At 36.5% G+C, this 19,649-nt stretch overlaps 1 protein-coding gene across 4 annotated transcripts in view; it reads left to right on the top strand.

Moving 5' to 3' along the window:
• Positions 1 to 19,649, top strand: part of NBEA (neurobeachin) — a 723,704-nt gene that overhangs the window by 470,380 nt on the left and 233,675 nt on the right. For all 4 annotated transcript variants that reach the window (XM_030818536.1, XM_030818537.1, XM_030818538.1 and 1 more), the window contains one exon: positions 11,894 to 12,018. In XM_030818536.1, the coding sequence (XP_030674396.1) occupies positions 11,894 to 12,018 (125 nt within the window). The remainder of the gene's footprint in view (positions 1 to 11,893; positions 12,019 to 19,649) is intronic.

Raw genomic sequence — 19,649 nt, 5'->3', positions numbered from 1 at the left:
GTAAAATATTCCTTTGTTTACTTCACTCTTTCCTCTGTTCCATTGGATAGTTTTTGTTACTACATATGAAATAATTAATTTTCAGTAGTGCTTCACCAGGTAAATTCAGTTTTCTCTGTAGCTTATAAAGGGGAACCATCCCTGAGGGGCCAGGGGGCTTTAAGGAAAATCAAGTACATGCTCATAGGTTGAAAATGCAATTATCAAAAATTTTATTGAGGAAACTATGAGTGCCTAAACCCTGTTTATCTAAAAATAACACCAAGTTCCAGCTAATGAACATCATTATATCAATAGTACTATTATCATAATACAACCTAACTGGAAATCTTCCCTTCATTAATTATTGACTGTTCATATGTTCTTTTCTTGCAGTAGTACACTGTTCTCATATAGCCACACTCATGAACAAAATATACATATGATGCTCAATGTTTCTGTATAATTTAGTCATTAATGGCACAAAGTTATAAAGACCAAAAAATAAACAAATGAAAAGAAAGCGTATGATACCACACTCACCTTCCTAGTTGACATTGGAGGTATCATGCATGAGATAATGAAAGTATAAGCTGGCAGATCCGAACAGACTTCAGTGTAGCATGACTACGTGCAACTGTGGAGACAGTAGCATAGGTGGCTCCTGTCTGTTGAACTGGGTACTCTCCAAATACAGGAAATCTAAGTTAGCCCTTCCTCATGAAAAGAAATGCTTTTATATACCAAACTGAGGACATTCATTGAAACTCTTAGAGCAATCAGAATATACTGACTAAATAGGCGTATCATAGGATAACATGAAGTTTTGATCATGCTTACAAACTATTAATAATAGTCGCATCTACAGTTACTCTTTTTTTATTATACTTTAAGTTCTAGGGTACATGTGCACAACGTGCAGGTTTGTTACGTATGTATACATGCACCATGTTGGTGTGTTGCACCCATTAACTCGTCATTTACATTAGGTATATCTCCTAATGCTATCCCTCCTCCCTCCCCCAACCTCGGGACAGGCCCCAGTGTGTGATGTTCCCCACCCTGTGTCTAAGTGTTCTCATTGTTTAATTCCCACCTGTGAGTGAGAACATGTGGTGTTTGGTTTTCTGTCCTTGCCATAGTTTGCTCACAATGATGGTATCCAGTTTCATCCATGTCCCTACAAAAGATATGAACTCATCCTTTTTTATGGCTGCATAGTATTCCATGGTGTATATGTGCCACATTTTCTTAATCCAATCTGTCATTGGTGGACATTTGGGTTGGTTCCAAGTCTTTGCTATTGTGAATAGTGCCGCAATAAACATACGTGTGCATGTGTCTTTATAGCAGCATGATTTATAATCCTTCGGGAGTACGCCCAGTAATGGGATGGCTGGGTCAAATGGTATTTGTAGTTCTAGATCCTTGAGGAATTGCCACACTGTCTTCCACAATGGTTGAACTAGTTTACAGTCCCACCAACAGTGTAAAAGTGTTCCTATTTCTCCACATCCTCTCCAGCACCTGTTGTTTCCTGACATTATTTAATGATCGCCATTCTAACTGGTGTGAGATGGTATCTCATTGTGGTTTTGATTTGCATTTCTGTGATGGCCAGTGATGATGAGCATTTTTTCATGTGTCTGTTGGCTGCATAAATGTCTTCTTTTGAGAAGTGTCTGTTCATATCCTTTGCCCACTTTTTGATGGGGTTGTTTGTTTGTTTCTTGTACATTTGTTTAAGTTCTTTGTAGATTCTGGATATTAGCCCTTTGTCAGATGAGTAGATTGCAAAAAATTTCCCCATTCTGTAGGTTGCCTGTTTACTCTGATGGTAGTTTCTTTGGCTGTGCAGAAGCTCTTTAGTTTAATTAGATCCCATTTGTCAATTTTGGCTTTTGTTGCCATTACTTTTGGTGTTTTAGTCATGAAGTCCTTGCCCATGCCTATGTCCTGAATGGTATTGCCTAGGTTTTCTTCTAGGGATTTTATGATTTTAGGTCTAACATTTAAGTCTTTAATCCATCTTGAATTAATTTTTGTATAAGATGTGAGGAAGGGATCCAGTTTCAGCTTTCTGCATATGGCTAGCCAGTTTTCCCAGCACCATTTATTAAATAGGGAATCCTTTCCCCATTTCTTGTTTTCGTCAGGTTTGTCAAAGATCAGATAGTTGTAGATGTGTGGTATTATTTCCAGGGGCTCTATTCTGTTCCATTGGTCTATATCTCTGTTTTGGTACCAGTACCATGCTGTTTTGGTTACTGTAGCCTTGTAGTATGGTTTGAAGTCAGGTAGCATGATGCCTCCAGCATTGTTCTTTTAGCTTAGGATTGTCTTGGCCATGCAGGCTCTTTTTTGGTTCCATATGAACTTAAAGTGGTTTTTCCAAATTCTGTGAAGAAAGTCATTGGTAGCTTGATGGGGATGGCATTGAATCTATAAATTACTTTGAGCAGTATGGCCATTTTCACAATACTGATTCTTCCTATCCATGAGCATGGAATGTTCTTCCATTTGTTTGTGTCCTCTTTTATTTCATTGAGCAGTGGTTTGTAGTTCTCCTTGAAGAGGTCCTTCACATCCCTTGTAAGTTGGATTCCTAGGTATTTTATTCTCTTTGAAGCAATTGTGAATGGGAGTTCACTCATGATTTGGCTCCCTGTTTGTCTGTTATTGGTGTATAGGAACGCTTGTGATTTTTGCAGATTGATTTTGTATCCTTAGACTTTGCTGAAGTTGCTTATCAGCTTAAGGAGACTTTGGGCTGAGATGATGGGGTTTTCTAAATATACAATGATGTCATCTGCAAACAGGGACAATTTGACTTCCTCTTTTCCTAATTGAATACCCTTTATTTCTTTCTCTTGCCTGATTGCCCTGGCCAGAACTTCTAATACTATATCGAATAGGAATGGTGAGAGAGGACATCCCTGTCTTGTGCCAGTTTTCAAAGGGAATGCTTCCAGTTTTTGCCCATTCAGTATGGTAGTGAATGCTCTTATTATGTTGAGACATGTTATAAATTGCTCTAATTTTGAGACACATCCCATCAATACCTAGTTTAGTGAGAGTTTTTAGCTGTTGAATTTTGTCAAAGGCCTTTTCAGCATCTATTGAGATAATCATGTGGTTTTTGTCTTTGGTTTTGTTTATATGATGGATTACATTTATTGATGTTGAACCAGCCTTGCATCCCAGGGATGAAGACAACTTGATTGTGGTGGATAAGCTTTTTGATGTACTGCTGGATTTGGTTTGCCAGTATTTTACTGAGGATTTTTGCATCGATGTTCATCAGGGATATTGGTCTAAAATTCGCTTTTTTTTGCTGTGTGTCTGCCAGGCTTTGGTACCAGGATGATGTTGGCCTCATAAAATGAATTAGGGAGGATTCCCTCTTTTTCTGTTGATTGGAATAGTTTCAGAAAGAATATTACCAGCTCCTCTTTGTATCTCTAGTAGAATTCGGCTGTGAATCTGTCTGGTCCTGGACTTTTTTTGGTTGGTAGGCTATTAATTATTGCCTCAATTTCAGAACATGTTATTGGTCTATTCAGGGATTCAACTTCTTCCTGGTTTAGTCTTGGGAGGGTTTAGTCTCTGTCTGTTATTGGTGTATAAGAATGCTTGTGATTTTTGTACATTTATTTTGTATCCTGAGACTTTGCTGAAGTTGCTTATCAGCTTACGGAGATTTTGGGCTGAGACAATGGGGTTTTCTAGATATACAATCATGTCATCTGCAAACAGGGACAATTTGACTTCCTCTTTTCCTAATTAAATACCCTTTATTTCCTTCTCCTGCCTGATTGCCCTGGCCAGAACTTCCAACACTATGTTGAATAGGAATGGTGAGAGAGGGCATCCCTGCCAGTTTTCAAAGGGAATGCTTCCAGTTTTTGCCCATTCAGTATGATATCGGCTGTGGGTTTGTCATAGATAGCTCTTACTATTTTGAAATATGTCCCATCAATACCTAATTTATTGAGAGTTTTTAGCATGAAGGTTGTTGAATTTTGTGAAAGGCCTTTTCTGCATGTATTGAGATAATCGTGTGGTTTTTGTCTTTGGTTCTGTTTATATGCTGGATTACATTTATTGATTTGTGTATGTTGAACCAGCCTTGCATCCCAGGGATGAAGCCCACTTGATCATGGTGGATAAGCTTTTTGATGTGCTGCTGGATTCGTTTTGCCAGTATTTTATTGAGGATTTTTGCATCAATGTTCATCAAGGGTATTGGTCTAAAATTCTCTTTTTTTGGTTGTGTCTCTGCCAGGCTTTGGTATCAGGATGATGCTGGCCTCATAAAATGTGTTAGGGAGGATTCCCTCTTTTTCTATTGATGGGAATAGTTTCAGAAGGAATGGTACCAGCTCCTCTTTGTACCTCTGGTAGAATTCGGCTGTGAATCCATCTGGTCCTGGACTTTTTTGGTTGGTAAACTATTGATTATTGCCTCAATTTCAGAGCCTGTTATTGGTCTATTCAGAGATTCAACTTCTTCCTGGTTTAGTCTTGGGAGGATGTATGTGTCCAGGAATTTATCCATTTCTTCTAGATTTTCTAGTTTATTTGCGTAGAGGTGTTTACAGTATTCTGTAATGGTGGTTTGTATTTCTGTGGGATCAGTGGTGATATCCCCTTTATCATTTTTTATTGCGTCTATTTGATTCTTCTCTCTTTTCTTCTTTATTAGTCTTGCTAGCAGTCTATCAATTTTGTTGATCTTTTCAAAAAACCAGCTCCTGAATTCATTGATTTTTTGAAGGTTTTTTGTGTCTCTATTTCCTTCAGTTCTGCTCTGATCTTAGTTATTTCTTGCCTTCTGCTAGCTTTTGAATGTGTTTGCTCTTGCTTTTCTAGTTCTTTTAATTGTGATGTTAGAGTGTCAATTTTAGATCTTTCCTGCTTTCTCTTGTGGGCATTTAATGCTATAAATTTCCCTCTACACACTGCTTTAAATGTGTCCTAGAGATTCTGGTATGTTGCGTCTTTGTTCTCGTTGGTTTCAAAGAACATCTTTATTTCTGCCTTCATTTTGTTATGTACCCAGTAGTTATTCAGGAACAGGTTGTTCGTTTTGCATGTAGTTGAGCAGTTTTGAGTGAGTTTCTTAATCCTGAGTTCTGGTTTGATTGCACTGTGGTCTGAGAGACAGTTTGTTATAATTTCTGTTGTTTTACATTTGCTGAGGAGTGCTTTACTTCCAACTATGTGGCCAATTTTGGAATAGGTGTGGTGTGGTGCTGAAAAGAATGTATATTCTGTTGATTTGGGGTGGAGAGTTCTGTAGACGTCTATTAGTTCTGCTTGGTGCAGAGCTGAGTTCAAATTCCTGGGTATCCTTGTTAACTTTCTGTCTCGTTGATCTGTCTAATGTTGATAGTGGGGTGTTAAAGTCTCCCATTATTATTGTGTGGGAGTTTAAGTCTCTTTGTAGGTCACTAAGGACTTGCTTTATGAATCTGGGTGCTCCTGTATTGGGTGCATATATATTTAGGATAGTTAGCTCTTCTTGTTGAATTGATCCCTTTATCATTATGTAATGGCCTTCTTCATCTCTTTTGATCTTTGTTGGTTTAAAGTCTGTTTTATCAGAGACTAGGATTGCAACCCCTGCCTTTTTCTGTTTTCCATTTGTGTGGTAGATCTTCCTCCATCCCTTTATTTTGAGCCTATGTGTGTCTCTGCACATAAGATGGGTTTCCTGAATACAGCACACTGATGGGTCTTGACTCTATCCAATTTGCCAGTCTGTTTCTTTTAATTGGTGCATTTAGCCCATTTACATTCAAAGTTAATATCGTTATGTGTGAATTTGATCCTGTCATTATGATTTCAGCTGGCTATTTTGCTCGTTAGTTCATGCAGTTTCTTCCTAACCTTGATGGTCTTTACAATTTGGCATGTTTTTGCAGTGGCTGATACCGGTTGTTCCTTTCCATGTTTAGTGGTTTCTTCAGGAGCTCTTTTAGGGCAGGCCTGGTGGTGACAAAATCTCTCAGCATTTGCTTGTATGTAAAGTATTTTATTTCTCCTTCACTTGTGAAGCTTAGTTTGGCTGGACATGAAATCCTGGGTTGAAAATTCTTTTCTTTAAGAATGTTGAATATTGGCCCCCACTCTCTTCTGGTTTGTAGAGTTTCTGCTGAGAAATCAGCTGTTAGTCTGATGGGATTCCGTTTGTGGGTAACCTGACCTTTCTCTCTGGCTGCCCTTAACATTTTTTCCTTCATTTCAACTTTGGTGAATCTGACAATTATGTATCTTGGGGTTGCTCTTTTCAAGGAGTATCTTTGTGGCATTCTCTGTATTTTCTGAATCTGAATGTTGGCCTGCCTTGCTAGATTGGGGAAGTTCTCCTGGATAATATCCTGCAGAGTGTTTTCCAACTTGGTTCCATTCTCCCTGTCACTTTCAGGTACACCAATCAGACGTAGATTTGGTCTTTTCACATAGTCCCATATTTCTTGGAGGCTTTGTTCATTTCTTTTTATTCTTTTTTCTCTAAACTTCTCTTCTCGCTTCATTTCATTCATTTCGTCTTCCATCACTGATACCCTTTCTTCCAGTTGATCGCACTGGCTACTGAGCCTTCTGCATTCGTCACGTAGTTCTTGTGCCTTGGTTTTCAGCTCCATCAGGTCCTTTAAGGACTTCTCTGCATTGGTTATTCTAGTTAACCATTCGTCTAATTTTTTTTTCAAAGTTTTTAACTTCTTTGCCATTGGTTCGAACTTTCTCCTGTAGCTCGGAGTAGTTTGACCATCTGAAGCCTTCTTCTCTCAACTCGTCACAGTCATGCTCTGTCCAGCTTTGTTCCTTTGCTGGTGAGGAGCTGCATTCCTTTGGAGGAGGAGAGGTGCTCTGATTTTTAGAGTTTCCAGTTCTTCTGCTCTGTTTTTTCCCCATCTTTGTGGTTTTATCTACCTTTGGTCTTTGATGATGCTGACATACAGATGGGTTTTTGGTGTGGATGTCCTTCCTGTTTGTTAGTTTTCCTTCTAACAGACAGGACCCTCAGCTGCAGGTCTGTTGGAGTTTGCTAGAGGTCCACTCCAGACCCTGTTTGCCTGGTTATCAGCAGCGGTGGCTGCAGAACAGCAGGTATTGGTGAACCACAAATGCTGCTGCCTGATCGTTCCTTTGGAAGTTTTGTCTCAGAGGAGTACCCGGCCCGTGTGAGGTATCAGTCTGTCCCTACTGTGGGGTGCCTCCCAGTTAGGCTACTCGGGGGTCAGTGACCCACTTGAGGAGGCAGTCTGCCAGTTCTCAGATCTCAAGCTGCATGCTGGGAGAACCACTACTCTCTTCAAAGCTGTCAGACAGGGACATTTAAGTCTGCAGAGGTTACTGCTGTCTTTTTGTTTGTGCCCTGACCCCAGAGGTGGTGCCTACAAAGGCAGGCAGGCCTCCTTGAGCTGTGGTGGGCTCCACCCAGTTCGAGCTCCCCGGCTGCTTTGTTTACCTAATCAAGTCTGGCAATGGTGGGCGCCCCTCCCCCAGCCCCCTGCCACCTTTGATCTCAGACTGCTGTGCTAGCAATGAGCAAGACTCCGTGGGTGTAGGACCCTCTGAGCCAGGTGCAGGATATAATATCCTGGTGTGCCGTTTTTTAAGGCCGTTGGGAAAGCACAGTGTTAGGGTGGGAGTGACCCAATTTTCCAGGTGCCGTCTGTCACACCTTTCTTTGACTAGAAAAGGAGATTCCCTGACCCCTTGCACTTGCCGGGTGAGGCGATGCCTCGCCCTGCTTTGGCTCTCACACAGTGTGCTGCACCCACTTTCCTGCACCCACTTTCTGGCACACCCCAGTGAGATGAAGCCAGTACCTCAGTTGGAAATGCAGAAGTCACCTGTCTTCTGCGTCGCTCACACTGGGGGCTGTAGACCGGAGCTGTTCCTATTCGGCTGTCTTGGCTCCTCTCCACCCCCCCACCATTATTTTTTCAGACATTGTTTTGGCTCTGCTGACTTTCTCCTCTCCTTCTAGGATTCCAGTGACACGAATGCTAAATGTTGTGCCCCACAGATCCCTAAGGCTCTGTTCACTTTTTCATCTATTTCCTTCTGTTATTCAGATTGCATAATTTCTATTATACTGTCCTCCAATTAAGTGATTCCTCCCTCTGTGCCTTCTGTTCTGCTGTTGAGCACATCTACCAAGCTTTTATTTTGGTTATTATATTTGTCAGTTCAAAAACTTCCATTTGGTTCTTCTTTGCATCTTCTGTTTCTTTTCTGAGAGTTTCTATTTCTTTGCTGAGGGTATTTTTTTTCCATTCATTTCAAGCATTTTCATAATTGGGTATTGAGGTATATTTTCAATCATGGCTGCTTTAAATTCTCTGCCATTTTGATGTTGGCATTTTGGGTTGATCTTTTTACATTCCCTTGGAGATTTTCCAGGTTCTTAGTATGACAAGTGATTTTAGATTGAAACCTGGACCTTTTCTTATTTTTTTCTGAGATAATTTATTTTATTTAAACCTTCTATTTAGACTTTCTGTAACATTGCTTCATCTGGAAGTGGGGACACTGCCTTAAATCTGCTAGATGGTAGTAGAAATCTAAGTTCTTCACTTGGCTTCCATTGAAACCCAGTGAGTCAGAGCCTCTTCTTTACTGCTTGATGGGGGGTGGGAGTTCCCGGTCCCCTTGTGATGTCCACTGGTGGGCTGGCCTCATTGCTGTTCGTCAGCAGTGAGAGTCCTGACTCTGCAGTAGGCTTCCTCTGACACTACCCCAGTGGGGAGGGGGAGGGATGCCCCATTACTGTCCAATGGGAGGTGGAAATCCAACCTCTCCACATCCACTGACTCCATGTGAGTGGGGCACCTTGTTACCAGCCAGCAGAGATGAAGTCCTGGCTGTCTACTTGGTGTTCTCTGATACCACCCAGCAAGGGTGTTGGGTATCTCATTACATCTTCATGAGGGTACATGTCTGGGTTTCACACCCATCCTTTGCTGCTGTAGGTCAGGTGGGGACACAATTTTTCTGTGATGTTTGGCTGGAGTATAGCAGTTGTCTAAAAGTTTTCTATCTTGCTAAACTGCTGTTTTTTTGATCCTTTGACTAGAGGGAGCAGGCTTTTGCTGGGGCTTTTTTGTTTGTTTGCACTCATTGGTCTATCTGGGCTGTTGGCCTCTCTGCCTCCAAGTGTGGGATATATGAAACAAAAAGAACTCATCAATATGTTGTTACTTAGGTCCTGGGGTCCTTAGCCAGTCTGCCTTCCCTCACCTTTCAGAGTCTTCTCTTTTTTAAAATCTATTTTAATAGGTTTCTGGGGAACAGGCGGTATTTTGTTATGTGAATAAGTTCTTTAAGTGGTGACTTCTAAGATTTTGGTGCACCCATCACCTGAGCAGTGTACCCTATACCCAATGTGTAGTCTTTTATTTCTCACCCACCTCCTACCCTTTCCCTTGAGTCCCCAAAGTGTGTGTGTCTGTGTATGTGTGTGTGTGTGTGTGTGTGTGTATGTATACACATTTTCTTTATCCACTCACTGATTGATGGGTATTTGGGCTGGTTTCATATTTTTGCAATTGCAAATTGTGCTGCTATAAACATGCATGTGCAACTATCTTTTTTTGTATAATGACTTCTTTTCCTCTGAGTAGATACCCAGGAGTGGGACTGCTGGATCAAATGGTAACTCTACTTTTAGTTCTTGAAGGAATCGCCACACTGTTTTTCATTGTGGGTATACCACTTTGCATTCCCACCAACAGTGTAAAATGTTTACATTCTCACCACATCCACACCAACATCTATATTTTTTTTAATTTTTTGATTATGTTCATTCTTGGAGGAGCAAGGTGGTATCACATTGTGGTTTTAATTTGCATTTCTCTGATAATTAATGACATTGAGCATTCTTTCATAGGTTTGTTGGCCATTTGTCTGTCTTATTTTGAAAATTGTCTATTCATGTCCTTAGCCCACTTTTCGATGAGATTGTTTGTTTTGTTCTTGCTGATTTGTTTGGATTCCTTTTGCCCAATGTATAGATTACAAAAATTTTCTCCCACTTTGTGAGTTGTCTGCTTACTCTACTGATTATTTCTTTTGCTGTGCAAAAGGAAGCTTTTTAGTTTAATTAAGTCCCATCTATTTATCCTTGTTTTTGTTGCGTTTACTTCTGGGTTCTTGGTCATGAAGTCTTTGCCTAAGCCAACGTCTAGAAGAGTTTTTCCAGTGTTATCTTCTAGAATTGGGGGTTTCAGGTCTTCAGAGTCTTCTTATGTTTGTTTTATATATTCTTTCCAGAACTGTTCAGCTGCCCTGACAGAAGAATAGGGAAGAGTATGTCTATGGTTAGAAATTTTAGATAACATTAGCTCTCTGACCACTTTTGGTGAATTCAGTGACTTAATTTTAACATAATCTTAATGAAAATCAATATAGCATGATTTTAGCATGGTCTTCCTTAAATTACCGGGATTAGTTTGTATTTGTAAGGACAGAAATCATCCTATTTTAAATTAGAGAGATATACTATTTATTACTATTATTCATCAAGTAATCATTATTTAACAGAATTAAGTTATAATTATGATGTACAGGAAAAATAAGTGCATTAAAGCATACTTCAAAGACCTACAATTTTAGTTCTTTTTATATGCCCTTTATACTATCGAGTTTTCATAATGAAGTTATAGATAACAAAATTATATAGCCAGAAAATCTAAAATGCTTTTCAAAATGAAATTATTTTTATCAATGACCATACATTGAAAAAAATCCATAGCTTTTTTTTGAAATTAAAAAAAGTTTTCATTAATTCAATGAATGTTTAGTAGAAACATACTGTATGTGAGACATTGTGCTAGAAATATAAAAACATACATAGGTCCTGCCTTAATCAGACTTACAGTAAAATATCAAACTAATCAATGAAATGAAATCTTCTAGGAGAGTATTTTATATGTTTTTATGAATAGTGCTGCTGCAGAAAATTAGAATATTCTCTTTTGAGTGTATTACTCCACTACTAGATGCAGAAAAATTGACTTCTTAAGCAGTGGTATTTATTACTAATGTTTATTGAAATTAAATTGAAAACAAAAATTATATCATGAAATGTTTCATTGGCTGTATAATGGGCCTATTTCCATCATTTCTGAAATATCTCTTGGATTTTTAGTAGTGGTTTAGAGTATAAAAGACAGTGATGGCCAATGTTGGCCGTGGCTATTAATGGTTTATATTAGTTGAAAGCTGTAAAATCATCCAAGAACTCTATTAGCATTAGAATAATAATTTACCAAGACAATTACCACATACTGTAAATTTTTGCAGCTCTAATTCAGTATTATTAATAATGGATAAAATTGCATTTTTCTCAGGTTGCTGTGGGCAGCAGGGAGTTATTTCAATGAATATTTCAGCACATTATTTTAATCATTTTTCCACCAAATCCAAGTGGGCAATATTTTATACTTCTTAATTCAGCCTACTAAGAAACCATGGTCATTAAATTGTAAACTATTTGTAGTGAGGTCTATTCTGTGATTTACAACCCTTGTTAAAAACAGTGTAAAAGAAAGCAAACTGTACCATTAATACTTGTAATTTGATGTTGCCTTTGTTACTAAACTCCACATGATTAATGCTTTTAGTAGAAAGAAGAAAGTTTTAAAAAATAAAAAGCAGAGCTGAGTGGTATAATACCTAAAATATGAGAATGTTATTATTTTAAGTCTTTTTCACTTGTAGAGGAAATATATATATATATGCATATATATACACAAATACAAGTGTAAAATATAAGTATCTCCAAAATTATCTTAATTTTTCAATGAGACCAACAAAATAACTTCAATTTTATGGAAAAATGTATTTCCAGTTATGCATTGTTATTAATAGGGATTACTTTTTTTCCCTCTACTCTTAGCCAATTGCATGATTTCTGGCGTTTGGATTACTGGGAAGATGATCTTCGTCGAAGGAGAAGATTTGTTCGCAATGCATTTGGCTCCACTCATGCTGAGGCATTGCTCAAAGCTGCAATAGAATATGGTTAGTACCCATGCTTCTTCCACAAAAATACTTCTGGATGTGAGGTGACTCCTTGTGTTTGAGAATTCCTTTTTTTTTTTCACTAGTATTTAATGTTCTCCATGTCATGAGTCAGAAATATTTTGTTCTGCTTTATCCTTCAGCATCATTTAGGTTACTGTTAATCAACCCAATATTTCTCAGACTAGATATATTTTTATAGCCTTCAACTTATTTTTAAGAGATAAGTGGACTTCACATAGTTAGTTATTAACTAACATTCCTTTCATATATCCTAACACAAGAATAAAATCAATTTCTTTCTCGGTGTCTTTCAAACTTTAATGACCAAGACCCATAGTAAATACTGTGATCCTGTACTCAGACTTATATATTTTATGTATAAATTTGTTTCTGTGTACACACTTATATATACTGCATTAATATACATATACACATGTAATATATATACATATGTATACTGTGACTATATGTTTATGTATGCATATACATATTGTATATATAACTAAAAAAATGTTTTATTAATAACCTCTTTATATGATATTTTGTTTTAATCCCACCTATTCCTTTCAGTTTAATAAAATAGAATTTAAAATCTTGTTATAAGCTGCCAATTTAAATTTCCAATCCTCCAATGGACTACAAGTGAAGTTTGAAAAAGATGGTCTCCTACTTACAGTATCATTAATTATCACACTACAGTACAACTATACCCTAAATTGTTCTTTATAAATTGTACAATAAATCATAACTATCAAAATATTTTTGTAGTTTAATAAAATGCTGCTAGTTTAGATTGTTTTCTACCAAGAAGTATACTTAGGAACATTTGGTCTACTTGCCCATTTTTAAATGCTCTAACAAGTTTAAGTTTGTTGGGGTATATCAGAATTTTACAAACCACATTCACTAAGGAAATACCAGTAATGAACACTGTCTATGTATTTGTTATCCACTTTTGTTCTTCAATTACTTGTATTTTATTATATTAATTTTCTTTTATTTGGGAGTACTAAGTGAGCCATCTGTTTTTAAAATTTAAAAACAGTTGATAAATAGTATTATATCAAATCATAGTTTATATCATGTAATACCATTCATGTTCTTAATGAATTAAACAGGGAAATAATAAAAAGACAAAATGTGTAAAGCTTTTAAAATTTCTTTTCCCAGTAAGCTATGAATTGCTATAACTTAATAAGTGTCAAAATATCATTAAAAATAGATAAGGATTTCATATGAAACAGTTATACCTAAGATAAAAGTTATACAGTAACTTTATACAGTAAAAGTAACTATGGAAAAAATATACTGGAAAAAAATTATAGTTTGTCTTTTTTGAATAACTAAAAATAGCACCTAAGGATAATAGCCCTCTAAGGATTTGATACCAACTCAAAATGAGTTATCATTATGATCCTGTAGGAGAGAATCTTAGAAATATCTGCCTACCTAGTAGTGGCATGCTTTATAATATGAGCTTAAAATTATTAATCCTTCATTTAATTTAACCAATAATTTAGACTTTTTCACCAGTTAATCCTGAATTTATCTCATTTGAAAGTAGAAACATATAAAGACAATTTGTAACAGAGTTTATACTACAGTGATACCATTAGTAATACTGAGTTGCCAAAGCTTTAATTGTACAGAATTCATATTAGATTACATTCCACAATGTACAGATTACTTTTAAGAAAGGCTTTTTTAAGAAAAATGTTTGTATTTCTTCTTAAAAGTAAATACTTTGTGTGTTTAATTTGTAAAATAATTTCTAATAAACCAGTGTCAAAGCCTATAAGAAACAAAATTTAAAATCTTTAAATAAAATCTTTTTCAAACTGATAGTCATATTTTAATAAAATAGTAACTATTGTTAATCAACCTAAAGTAAAAAATAATACCCTAATTTTGAAATAGAGAAGAGGTGTGATACTAAATATTCTTTATATGTACTATATTTTAAAATACAGTATTTATGAATTTTCAATCTGGATCATAAGCAACGTTCAGAACCTATTATCTATCCCTCTTGAGTTGTGTTCTTTTATAAAAGAAAAGAGGATTATGTTTTTATTATACCTGTTAAGAACAAAGATGACACATCTACACAGTAAAATATTCAGGGAATCGATATGGTACTATTGGAGTTACTCCATGGTCATTCTAAGGTCAGGGAGTGGAAGAATAAAGACAACTAAAACAATTTTATCTCCAAAAACAATTATCCTCTAACCTTCATCACAGTTCACAGGTCTATGGACTTTAGAACTGAGCGGAGAGTTGGGAGTAAATACAGAGGATGTAGAGAAGGTGAGTGGGAAGCTCTCCCTGGAGTGATCTATACGTAGAAGTAGAGGGAAGAATCACAAATTGACGAGAGAAATTCAGTATTGTGCCTTCTTCCTACCTCTTAATGTGCACTCTAACCTATATAGAAAATATCTCTTCAGAAGAAATAGGAAGTACACGTCAATAAATACTACAAAGCACTTAATCTAGTAAATGTGGAAAAACTTAATTCAAAACAGATTTTGTACTGCCAAGGACCCAAAAGGTAAGGAAAGACCGAGAAAATATTCCAAACTGGAGGAGACCAAAAAAGATAAGATAGATTATTACAGCACGTTTGTTTGTTTGTTTGTTTTTTGTGACGGAATTTCACTCTTGTTGCCCAGGCTGCAGTGCAATGGCGCGATCTCAGCTCACTTCAACCTTCACCTTCTGGGTTCAAGTGAATCTCCTGCTGGGATTACAGGCGCCTGCCACCACGCCCGGCTAACTCTTTTGTATTTTTAGGAGAGACAGGGTTTCACTATGTTGGCCAGGCTGGTCTTGAACTCCTGACCTCAGGTCATCCACCCACCTCGGTCTCCCAAAGTGCTGGGATTACAGGCGTGAGCCACCACGCCCGGCCTTAGAGCACATTTTTCTAGATGATTACAGTTGGTAAAATTTGACTGGGGTCCATGATCTGGATGGAAGTGTTATCAATGCAAACTTCCAGAGTTGGAGGGTTGTTGGTGCTTAGACAGGAATCTTCTTGTTTTGAGAAATACAACGGAGTAGTTAGGGGTAATAGGGTGCCATACCTGCAACTTCTCAAAAGGTTTTCAAAAGATTAGTGATAATGGATATGTGCAGGAGTGGGGGTGGGGGGTGGGGTGTAGATGTTTGTTAATATTGGGAAAGCCTGGATAAGGATAAAACTGGGAGTTTTGTACTATATTTGAAATGTTTCTGTTAGTTTGAAATTATTTCAGATTTTGTTTAAATTTTATCCCTGCAAGTTGAATTAAGAGAAAAAGCAATTTTAAAAAGTATGGAATAAATCATTTATCCATTGTAAATGAGCTCAGAAACCTTTTTCTTGTAATATTCGGTATTAGTGGGTTTGCAGTAAAAAATAAAAAGAATCTCATGTACGTTGCTGAAACAATGTAAATGAGGATTGCCGGAAACAAGTCCTTTGCAAAACATTTTGCCAATGCACATCAAGAGCCTCAAAAATGCTGATAATCTTTGACCCAGTAATTTCCCATCTAGGAACTTGACCCAAGGAAATGACTCAAAAGAGGGGAAAAAAAGCTATTTTAAAATATTCACCATCGTTTTATTTGGAAAATCTGAAAAGCAATATAATATTGTGGGAAAACTGGAAAGTTTGGTATCAAAAAAAAGAAAGAAAATAGATTTCGTATATTTTAAAGAAAGATTTTGTATATACAAATTGCCAGGACATCCATGTAAAAGTTAAAAAAAAAATAGCCTGACGTCTGGATATTCCGTCTGCCATTAAACATTTAAATGTGTTTAAGTATTTTGAAGTCTGGCAGTGTATAGACTAACATCCAAATGACTTAATGTTTTGGAGTTGCCTAGATGTAGATTAAGAATATATTGATAGCACAAACCTGCAAATTCTGACTAAGCTACTAGAATAAATTGAAATTCAACTGATCTCTTCCTCTATGTTAAATAATGACACTATTTCAATTTCCCTGTTGTTAAATTCTACTGTGAAGGCCGGGCGCAGTGGCTCACGCCTGTAATCCCAGCACTTTGGGAGGCCGAGGGGGGTGGATCATGAGGTCAGGAGATCAAGACCATCCTGGCTAACACGGTGAACCCCGTCTCTACTAAAAATACAAAAAAAATTAACCAGGCGTGGTGGCGGGCACCTGTAGTCCCAGCTACTCGGGAGGCTGAGGCAGGAGAATGGCATGAACCCGGGAGATGGAGCTTGCAGTGAGCCTAGATCGTGCCACTGCACTCCAGCCTGGGCGACAGAGCGAGACTCCATCTAAAAAAAAAAAAAAAATCTTCTGTGAAAGTTAAGTGCTAACCGTGTAGAATTTCTGCTGAAAACTTTGGTCAAAAAATTTTATATTGATCTACATGGTAACAACAAAAAAGATTTTAGGAACAAAAGAACATTTTATAGATGGAACTTTCAGAATGTCTAGAAGTATTTGAATTAGTTATCAAAGTTTTCAGAATTTTCAACATGTTGTATACACTGGGAGAACAAGCTTAAATTACTTAGAAAGAAAATTTTTACATGACCATCAAAGCAATCCCTGGGATTTGAACCATTGATTTGGTCTTATCTATTAATGTAGTAAGTATACTGTAGTTCAAGAATATAAGCCTTTATTAGTGTAATAGAAGTGAAACTGATTTTGCAGACTTCATGTTTTAATAAAAATATCTTGAGTCATTTGATTTTTTCTGATATCCTAAATTCAACTAAACATTTTAAATTACAGTTACATTTTCATGTGATGGGAAGGAACATTTAGCCATCATTTGGATTTCATGACATTATTTTCAGGCAATTTATTTGGTGCCTCAAATATATTAATAATATATTAGCAGTGCTTTCTTTTAAATGAGCAAACAATCAGAATTGGATATAATTTCAAGGAAATAAAGGATAATAATTTTATTTCATATTCACTTTGAAAAGCTTTCCCTTCAATTTCATTATTAAAACTTGGTTGACCTTTTTCAGTTGGAAAATATCCTTTATACTGATGGAGTTTTTCATGCTTTTTTAGTAATACTAATGAGTTGAATAATTTATGAGGTTGTCATATGAAAAGATTTTGTGTGATTTGATATACTTTCAGCCTCTGGTGTTGGAATGTGATTAATGAAAACCTAGAGGCAGGTAGTTTTTTCCCTGATGGTTAGTGTTCTAATTTTGTGTGTATTTAATGTGTTATTTAGGTGTTTTCTAATAGTAAAATCTCATACAAGTGAAAATTTAATTGATTACCATGAATTTTATGGACTATAGCAATGGAACAGTATAAGGAAAATATTTTTAAACTCATAAACTCATCTTCTGATCTGCAGAATTCTTTTTCTTTTGAGCAAATTAGCTAATAGGGAAATGATTGAAAAAGGAGGGTTTTGTATATTGTTTATATATTAAAATAAAACCTAGACTAGTCAAATTCTGGTGCATTTCTAGCATGTCAATATTGTAGTTGTTGAAGAATGTACAAAATCTTAATAAGTTTGATTGTCTTTGTTGACTGTCAATTATTATTTAGGCCTCTGTTGCCCTTTCATAAAATTACAGTGGAACAATGTTTCATCAAAACCTAAGATTGCAAGCGCCTCCATGTCTGTGATCAAAGACAGCATCTTAAATAGGTCTGATCAGGCATCGTAGAAGAGAGCAGGCTGCTTCAGCCTGAGGAAAAAAAAAAAAAAACATGGAGCAGAAATGACAAAGTTAATCAGTCATTTCTTTGGCAATAAATAATAAGATATGCTGAGAACTGCAAATGAGAACATTCTTATGTTCCTCAGAGATGTGTCTGCTTAACACCTGATTTATCTAAGCTTGTGAAGCCATCAAGTTATGACCTTGATGAATAAAAAGCAGCTCTGTAATGAATCTGGAATTAAATTAGTTTTGATGGTATATGCATGGCTACTGTAATGTGCTACTTTCAGTCATCAAGAATAAGAAAGGCAGTGAGAATAGAAAAATACTAAGACAGCTATACAATTGTTGAGAAAGAAGCTATCAAGTAATCTGACTTCATTTTTCAAAGACTTTATAGTTCTTATAACATGTGAGAGAGATGGCTTGATTTTGTAAAACCTAATAACCTATTGGTCGTGTTATGTAGAGACTGTAGTAAACATCTTCGTTATTGTTCACTGATAACTCCGTTTTAGTTGGTGTATTATTAATTGGATCTCCTTATTTGAAATGAAATAGGTAATCTGGTTATGGTTTAAATAATTCATTGAAAGTTAATGATGTACATTTTTAAAAAGAGAGAGAGAAAGACATGCAGGAAGTGTCTGTCAGCTCTTTTTGGTGTCAGTGTCATATTTTAGTATCATAGCCTTGTCTTCACCCTACAGTTTTTACAGTCTCTTAAAATAATTTAAATGGGTTATATAAAGGCTAAGTTACAAAATATTCTTATAAAATACATTTGACAGATACTATATAGCATGTTTCATGTTAATAAATGTTCTAAGAGGCCACTTAGTTTTCTGTTGAAGGTTCAGATTGTAGATTTTAAACAGATTCAGAGGACTTGTGTAACTTTATTAATTTAAAAGCATTTATTGAATAACTTCTACATACTATGCACGTGCTAGCTGCTGGATTTGGAGATTGAGACAATCAGTTTCTTCTGTCTAACAGCACATAGTTTAGTGTAGTGATTCTCAACAGGGGCGGGGGTAGGAGTGCACTGCTAGCATCTAATTGGTAGAAACCAGGAATGCTGCCTAAAATATCCTACCACGTACAGGAGAGCTCCCCACAACAATGACAGCAGCAAAATTCCAGCCCGAAATATCAATAGTACCGAAGTTTGAATAACCCTAGTCCAGTGGAAAGGAATAAAGAAAATAAATGGTTATCACAGAGGGAGGTAGTAGTTCCTAAAGGGGCACAGGGAGAGACAGTTATTACTGAGTCTGGTTGGAGTAGGCTTTGTACAAGTAAAGGCTTATGAATTGTCTCAGGACTTGATTATGAATTTACCAGGTTATTGGGGAGTAAAGGCAGAGGTGATAACAGAAATTACCATGGCATGGAGACATAAAGGACCCTTACTCCTTCGAATGGCCTTAATATTTGGCATTTGATGACAAGTCACTTCGTAAAGGTTTCAGAAAGTATTTTTATTTTAGATGTCTCATATTCCTAGATAAAAAAAAAACCATTTGAGGATAAGATATACTTAATGTAAATGACAAGTTAATGGGTGCAGCACACCAACATGGCACATGTATACATATGTAACAAACCTGCACGTTGTGCACATGTACCCTAGAACTTAAAGTATAATAAAAAATAAATAAATAAATAATTGAATTTGCATTTTAGAAAAAAAAAGAATCAGATCTTCTATCAGTTCCATTTGGAACATTCACATTAATACAATTCTTTGTGCTTATTACTCAGTTGCTATTTTTTATTTAATTTATAATTGATTTTTTTTTTTTTTTTGAGATGGAGTTTCACTCTTGTTGCCCAGGCTGGAGTGCAATGGTGCGATCTTGGCTCACTGCAACCCTCCCAGGTTCAAGCAATTCTCCGACCTCAGCCTCCTGAGTAACTGAGATTACAGGCATGTGCCACCACGCGC

The sequence above is a fragment of the Nomascus leucogenys genome, chromosome 9 (genome assembly GCF_006542625.1).
Source record: "Nomascus leucogenys isolate Asia chromosome 9, Asia_NLE_v1, whole genome shotgun sequence".
In the NCBI taxonomy this organism is placed as follows: Eukaryota; Metazoa; Chordata; class Mammalia; order Primates; family Hylobatidae; genus Nomascus; species Nomascus leucogenys.
Note: the sequence above shows the minus strand (reverse complement) of the source record. Positions and strands in the feature narration are given on the sequence as shown.